This window comes from Grammomys surdaster, unplaced genomic scaffold, assembly GCF_004785775.1.
Source record: "Grammomys surdaster isolate TR1022 unplaced genomic scaffold, NIH_TR_1.0 126189, whole genome shotgun sequence".
NCBI classification, from domain to species: domain Eukaryota; kingdom Metazoa; phylum Chordata; class Mammalia; order Rodentia; family Muridae; genus Grammomys; species Grammomys surdaster.
The window spans coordinates 3,655,258-3,663,618 of record NW_021620995.1 but is presented as its reverse complement, the minus strand read 5'-3'; the positions used below and the strand labels follow the sequence as shown (position 1 = coordinate 3,663,618).

Genomic DNA, 8,361 nt, shown 5'->3' with positions numbered 1-8,361 from the left:
GCAGTGTTGAGGCTGGCCGCTCCAGCTGCTCCACACTGTGTTGCAGTTTACTTCAAAGTGTATCACTTCACAGTTGGTACCATTTTTGCTTCTGTTTTGCTTCCTCATCTTCCCTTATCCTGAAATTGCACACTTAATGCATTGCCTTTGGTCATGTACTCTGTGCCTTTATTGAAATTAACTAAGAGATGGAGGCTTGATTATTTTGAGAGAATATGAACTGAGAAATATTGATGTGTTCTTCTATCTTTCCCAATCATACTCTGCTCACTTTTGTAGATAGTCTGGAGGTCTGACCTCCCTGGAATTGTAACTCAAAACATAGCTGTCCCTAGGTATTTTTCAGGGACTTCATTACTTCTCAAAGCTGTGTGCTGTTGCTTCAGAAGGTGGTGTTTTGTTTTTTTTTTTTTAATCATAGCACTGTTTTCTGTAGATAAAAATCTATTTTAAAAATCTTGCATTATATATTTCCATATAATTATTTTTCTCCATTCCTTCTCCCTTCTCTTTCCAGTGCCCTTTCCTCCTTTTGTAGAGAATAGTAACTTGTCATGTGTAGTGATATACTTGGAGGGTGCTGTATCAAGCTTTGCTGTGATTTGGGGGTTAATTGAATCCAATTTTCTTTATCATCTGCTTCCTTTAAGCAAACCAAAACATTGGGGTTCTGTTATCCCACATTTCTTAGGAAAATGACTGCATATGAGACAAGAGAGTTGCCATAAACCAGAGGAAAGTTGTGAGACCTGTCCTCACACAAGTATAGTAGATACTCCAGTCTCTAGAGAGCCCTGAGCCAATAGGAATACCAATAGCTACAGCGACATATGGAAAGGCCTTTATTAAGGGACTTGCCTTAAGATTATGGAGCCTCATTCCTAGCAAGGCCTTCTACAAGCAGAGAATGCGAGGGGCTAGTGTGGACACAGTGGTTTGTAGTGCAGTGCCCAGGATCTGAGAACTTGGAGTATGGAATTGGAGGAGATATGGCCCCAACGTCTAGAGTTGGAAGGCTGTAGACCCAAGGTTAGGAAAGAAGAGTAGACATGTGATAGAATAAATTCATGTTTCCTTTGCATTTTGATGATCTGGGCCATCAACTGATTATGATTACATAGCGCTTGCCCGATTGGTTGAGGGTGAATCTTAATCAGTCCATAGATTCATGTGGCCAATTTGTTTATAAAATACTCTCCCAGACACTCTATGGTAGCTGTCTGGCTACTTTTCCACCTAAAGGATTATTCTAAAATTAACTGTCAACTAAAATTAAGTATTACAACGATCCTTAGTTGTGGATGGATGTTGTCTGGTAACACCTCTTTGAAAAGAAAGCACTGGTTTTAAATTTTCTTTCAGCCATCGTTCTTGAAATTTTAATTTGATTTCAGCTCAACTAATAAGTTATCTGTTTCTCAGTATTGTGTGTCTCTTAAATATTTTAATTTGCTGTTGTAAGTAATTTAATACAGATCATAGATGTTGCTAGCTCTCCCACTTTTTATAACAGCTGTTCCCTAACTCCTCTTTCTCCCAGTGTAGTTCTTCTTATGTAATTGTCACCTAATAATTGTACATTGTCATGAGCTCCAGTATGAATTCAACACATAGATCCAATGTGCAATGATCAAAGCAAGGGAATTAATACATCCATAACTTCATTTATCATTCTCTGTGTTAGATCACTTAAGTTCTTTTTCATTTTGACATGTTAATAAATGAATTATTACAGTCACTCATCTGTGGCGTGGAATGCTAAAACTTACTGTATTTTCTGCATCTAACCAGCTCTCTTTCTTCTCTCTACCCTACTAGCCTCTGGCAAGCCCTGCTTTCCTGTGTGTGTGTCCTTGGAGACCAACTCTTTTAATTTCCTCTTATGAGGGACAACATGTACTGTTTGTCTTTTATTTTTTATTTTTTTGGCCTGGCTTATGGCCAGTAAAATTTTCTATACATAAAAATGAGTTACCTATAATCATAATTAAGAATCCAGTATAATGCCATAGTATAACATGTATCTCCCATGCTTCCAAGAGTAAACATTTCTGAATGTCCGTTTCATTGCTGGTGTACGTTTCTGAAATAAAGCATAGTGTTGGGACTTGAAAAGGATACTATAACTATGGAATAGTTGATTCCTGGCATATTTAATGTACATTAAACTCCTGTAATACTATTTATTATGTGAGTTTACATATTTTAGTTTTTCATTTTGTGTCTAATCCCATTGGATGATCTAGTGCCAGGGCTTTGATGATTTCTGGCCTCATCATCATCATAATCATCGTCATCATCATCGTGATCATCATCACTACCATCTTGTGTGTACGTGATGTGTCTTAGTGTTTTATTGCTGTAAAGAAACACTATGACCGAGGCAACTCTTATAAGAGAAAGATTTAATTGGCGGCTGACAGTTTTAGAGGTTTAGTTCATTATTGTGGTGGGAAGCATGGTATACAGGCAGTCATGGTGCTGGAGAAGGAGCTTGGAGTTCTACATCCAGATGAGAAGGCAGCAGGAAGAGAGGAAGAGAGACTCCATGGGTTTTTGAAACCTCAAAGCTCACTCCCTAATGCTTTGACCTAGAGCCACTCCCTAGTGACAAAACATTCAAACCTATCAGACAGTGGAGGCCATTCTCATTCCAACCACTACAAGGTGGATACCTGTAACCACAGCATTCATGTGGAGATCAGAGAACAACTCTATAGGGTGATTCTTTCTGGCCTCTTACCTGAGGATCTAACACAGGTCTCCATCTTGCACAGCAGGCACTATTACAAAGTCTGCCTTCTCTTAAAGGGGCGTCTCCTTACATCAGCCTTCTTTTTTATTCTACAGGGTTAAGTGAAGAATGCCTCCTAAAGTATCTCCTTTTGAATGATGACATCATCCTTGTCATTGCCACTATCTAGTCTCCCAAGAATTCTAAAAATTACTAAAATTTTCACACACACACACACACACACACATTTTATTTTTGAATGCATGTGTGCATACGGGTGCATGTGTTGAGGGCAGAGAACAACTCATGGTGGTCAGTTCTCTCCACCATGGAGAACTTTGAGGTTTCAAAGGCCCCTGGTGTTTGAGTCTTTGAGCTTAAACTCAGGTTGTCAGGCTAGGTAGCGAGCCTCTGAGCCATCTGGGTGATCCCTCAAAATTGTACGTGAGGGTAAAGCCTGTTGAGAAGTTAGCTTAGAGGGGGAATGAAGCAAATGCATTTATTTACCTGTTTTTAACTAGACCAAGAAGGGTCATTAATGATTACTTCCTTTTGTCAGCCTATTAAACTGGAAGTTCTCAAATCTCAAAATGTCTTACCTGTTTCCCTCCTCTTCCTCCTTCCTCTCTACAGGGGCTTGCTGTGTATTCTAAGCTGGCCTTGAACTCCTGATCCTCTGGCTTCAACCTCACTAGTGCTCAGAATACCCATCCGTTGGAAATATTTCTGTCAGTGTGAAATGAAAGGAGTTGTGGTGTTTGAATTGTTTGATGTTACACAGACACGTGGTCTGCATTGTTGAAGAATGGAATCTGGGGGAATTTGGCTTGCTGGTTGTATAGGTGACCTGATGTTCTGATTTTTATGTATTCATGTGTAGTAGATCTAGAACATACGTGCAAATGCTGTATCCTCTATGGTCCCTGGGGAACCACCGGTGCTGTTCTCCACCAGCCTCTTTTGTCTTCAGCCTCCTATCTTTTACCAGAACAACCGCTTAAACAATTCATGGAATTAATATACTTAGGTGGTTATTTTACACTTGGGTTATTAGCCAAAATTAGTCTTATAGCAAAGTATAGGATGCTTAGACCCTTGTTATGTTTGATGTTGAGAAATGTTAGACTTTTATTTTGATCTAATTCATAAGCTCTTGTATTCATTCAGAAGCTCCATCTTTATGTTATTTAAATCATTTAGAAATTAACTACTTAACATTTTTGATAAGGAAAGGGAGAATGGATTAAAACCATAGAATGTTACGCCGTTTTCTTGCATTAGTAGTAGGTATCTGTTTTTATGCATGTGCTTGTAGCTGTCCTCGAAGGTGGTGGTTTATTTAGTTTTTTATTTTTATAGTATGCAGATTATCTCTTTAAAACAGTACAAGATAACTTCAGGTGCAGCTGTTGTAAAATAAATAAATATATTGAAATTTTGAATCCTAATGACCTTATGAAAGGCAGAAATCTGCAACTGTCTAATTATCTATAGTGATGTGAATATAATTTTAATAGCCTGCTGTGAGTTTAAAGCTTTTCTGGTAAGTGTTTTACCTGTTAAATGATCTAGAATGCTGTCTGTCTACCCAGCTCTCCTTCCTTTAGGCAGAGCCATGTGTAAATCATTCCAAAACAATTAATGCTGCTTTAGTCACAAATTATTGATTTTTCTGTTTCATAGAGTATACGGGGAACTGCTGTTCTACTTAGATTCTAAAATCAGGCATTTTAATTGTGTTTTCCAGGAAGATATGAATTTAAATGAAGATAAAAAGGCACCATTGCGGGAAAAAGACTTCAGTATCAAAAAAGAAATGGTGATGCAGTACATTAATACTGCTTCTAAGACAGTAAGTAAAGCTGTCAGCATGAAAAATAATGCTGCAGCGTGCAGTGTGGGAAACAATGCATTTGTCTAATGAAGTGCTTACGCTTGTGCAAAACTGCAACCGGAAGGCTTTGAATGCATAATTAGAAACAAGTATCATAATAAATTAGCTTAAGACATTTCTCTAGTATTCTCTTAAACTTTGTGTGTATGTGTCTGTGTGTGTGTGTTTTGGCTAGTGTTACTGGTAAGAAGCTTGGTAGTATGGTAGTGTGTCTTGAGATCGTACTTAGTGAATTAAGATGATCATTGATTTCCAGTGTCATTTATAAATGAAGATCATATTTGCAGTATAGAACTTTACCTGTCTAAGTTAGGATTCACAGTGGTCAATTCCATATTGTGCATTTTCCTGTGGGCAGATCATCTTGGAACCCAGTATAAATGTAAGTATTGAAAGGAACATTGTATCTCCCTATAATGACCAGTTCTCCAGGGAAACTTGAAAAGGAGTTGAAATACTGTCTAGGAAAGTATAATTGGCACATAGGGTCTGTTGTATTCATTTACTGAGAAACCAATGAGCTTAACAGAGGCTGTGAAATGTGGGGATGGGATGAAAAATACCGCATGGAGATGCTTTAGTTTGCTTTGTTTTTCTGTAATAAAACAAAGACCAAAACCAACCTGGGGGAGGGAAGGGTTTCTTTTTTTTATGCTTGCAAATTACAGCCCATCTTCAGAGGGAAGCTAAGGCAGGATCCTGGAGGCAGGAACTAAAGCAGAGGCCATGGAGGGATGCTGCTTACTGGCTTGCTCTTCATGGCTTGTCCTCCTGCTTTCTTATGGAGCTCAGGCCCAAGTACCCAAGTATGGTATTAGAGCCCACAGGGGATTCGGTCTTCTTTATCTGTTAACAATAAAGAGTAGCTCACAGGCCAGTCTGATAAAAACACTTTCTTAAGTAAGGTTCCTCCTTCGCCAAGTGCATCAAGCCAAGAACTGAGGTTAACTGTGACAGGAGGCTAACCAAGAAGTGAAAGGCAGGACAGAATGCTTTTGGCTGAATTTATAATAGGATTAGAAAGAAGTAGCTTATACACTGATTTTCACAGGATACTTTAACCTAAGGCCAAACTATGAGAACATAAATTATTTATACCTCATCTCTGTTTATCTACCAGACAGTCTGTAACTCAGCGCTATTTCTTTTGGAGGAAAGACTCAAGTGATGTTTAATTTTTAAACATATCTCTTGTTTTGGCAGGCTCATCTTCAATTGTAGAAATCACTATGAGTAGTGTATGCCTTTCCTAGCCTGGTATAAATAGGCTCTGGATTCAGCTGCTGTGACATTGAACAATCAACCAAAGAGCACACATGGGCTTGTCCGAGGCCCCTGGCACATATGTAGCCGAGGACTGCCTTGTCTGCTTGAACTTTGTAATGGTAGATCTGTATGAGTTTTCTTTTACTGATTTAAAACATAGTCCTTTAATTATTTTGAATCAAGTTTGGAATTTATTTATGACAATGAACAGAACTGAAAGAGATTAGTTGTCTGGAGTGTGAGTGTAACATTAACTTAGTGTATGGAATGTTTGGCTCATCCTAAAAGGACAGACACTGTCAGAAGATGGTTTCTGTCATCAAGATTCTTGGGTGGGCCTTAAGTGGATTAAGTAGGTTTGGACACATCCTCCTTTGAGTGGCTGGCTGCCTTCACCCGGCTTTCTCTCCTCTTTTCTGTTTGAATTGTGCTATCACACTAGGTCTGTGATTCCAGTGTTTATAGTAGGGCTTACTTTGTTGTGGTTGGTTGAGTATATATTCAGACTACACTTTCTCCATGGCTTGATAATAAAAGTTAATGTCACAGGCCAAGGAGACCATAGATAAGATTTTAAACAATTAAAAAGTGTGTTAAAAGAATTTTGGTTTAGAATAGAATTTAGATTAGATTATCTTTTCTTCTATCCCAAAAGATTTGTAAAAATTAAAATAACAGTATTCCTTTTTAATTGTTCAAGAGACTCTTCTAATGTTTGACTTGTAAGGTTTTTCATAGTAATTAACAGTAGTAGAAAAGTGAGTCCCTTGGGCAGTAGTTCTCATCTGTCCTAATGCTGAGACCCTTTAATGTATTCTCATATTGTGATGACCCCCAATTTTTGTTGCTACTTTATAACTGTAATTTTGCTACTGTTATGATTTATAAAGTAAATATCTGTTTTCTGATGGTCTTTGGAGACGCGTGTAAAGGGTTGTTCGACCCCCAACGACGTTGTGACCAGGCTGTCTCCCACAGGAGAGATAGCCGACCCATGAAAGGCGTGAGAGCATAGAGGTGGTGAAGAGCTGATTAGGGAGACCAAGTTTACAAGCAGGTACTTTCTTAGGAGGAGTAGCGTGGGTCTGTGACTCACGGAAATTTGCTAGCTCTCGTCTTTGCTTGTCTGTTTGTAGTCCACCTCATATCTGTGTGACTGTAAGGATTTCAGTGCATTTACTAGAAAAGTTCAGATACTCTAACTGCTATCTTCCTGAAAGATTGTTGAATTAGTGCCCAGCTTTTTAAAAGCAAGAAACTAAGGCTAAATTCCAAGCATTTTAGTACCTTTAAAGAGACATAGAAAAAGCGATAAAGTTTTAAATATCAAAACTAAATGATGTTGAGTTCTAATTTGAGTTTCTAAGTATAGGATTGTAGAATTGTATATGTAAGTACATGTATGCATATACGTGCAAATTCATGTATCCACTTGTTTCTATGTATATAAGTGCCTGTGTATGTGAGCACCTATTTATCTTTGTGTGCTGCACATGTATGTAAGCATATTTATTTATTTGTATGTGTGTTACAGGTTCATGATACAGTGTTTAAAGGTGTTAAGTGGTCTTGTCATAGTGCTACTAGTTGTATCTCAGACTTATGCTCTCAAAATATGGGGAGCATATATTCTCCAGCATGTTGTCCTAGACCTCAGTGGAAATACTTTGAGAATGTATTAGACATTCAGTTTGGTTTTTCTTTCTAGGTGGCAAAACAAGAATTAATTTGTTTTAGCCTTGAGTTATTAATTTTATGACATTATGAGGAAATTTCTGTGCTTTCCGTTTTCTCTCTTTTTTTGGTTTAGGATTTAAGTGTTGGCTTTATTTATTATTTTCATTCATTTTAATATGTATGTGCATGCACATCTCTGTGGGTCCAGGTGACTGAGGAGGTCAGAAGATGGTGTCAGATCCTTTAGAATTGAAGTTCCTGATGGTTGTATGCTTCCTGATGTGGGTGCTGGGAGCTACACGCTCAACTTCTGCGAGAGCAGCAAGTCCGTTAAGTTGCTGTATCATCTCTCTGACCCCTTAGGTGTTAATTTTAGGAAGTAAGTTAGATACAAATCAAGGTTTTGATTTTCCCTTTTGTTTAAGGAGTTTATATAGAAACTTAGAAACTTAGATGAATCAGTTGCACTTACTGCTTCTTAAATTTAACATGGATTGTTGTGCATGGATTTTGGGTTATGGTTCCTAAAGCACCTCTCGTGATACAAAGGCATGCTATGGTTCTCCGGTTGGCATTTGGCGTGTTAATCTCAGCAGCACCCTTGCTGGTTGTCTTTTGCTTGTTTCTCTCCTGGTTTTGTTTGCTGACAAGAAAATTTCAGTGCCTAAGGGCAGTGAACCCTTAAGCATATTTTCTCATAATATATGTACCACTTATAATTTCAATTTCTGCACACACACACACACACACACACACACACACACACACACACACACATATATATATATAT

General features: G+C 38.1%; 1 protein-coding gene across 1 annotated transcript in view; it reads left to right on the top strand.

Annotated features, from left to right (window-relative positions):
- The window catches only part of Diaph3 (diaphanous related formin 3), a 449,417-nt gene that overhangs the window by 63,702 nt on the left and 377,354 nt on the right, over positions 1-8,361 (top strand). The window contains exon 4 of the mRNA XM_028758331.1: positions 4,482-4,586. Coding sequence (XP_028614164.1) covers positions 4,482-4,586 — 105 coding nt within the window. The remainder of the gene's footprint in view (positions 1-4,481; positions 4,587-8,361) is intronic.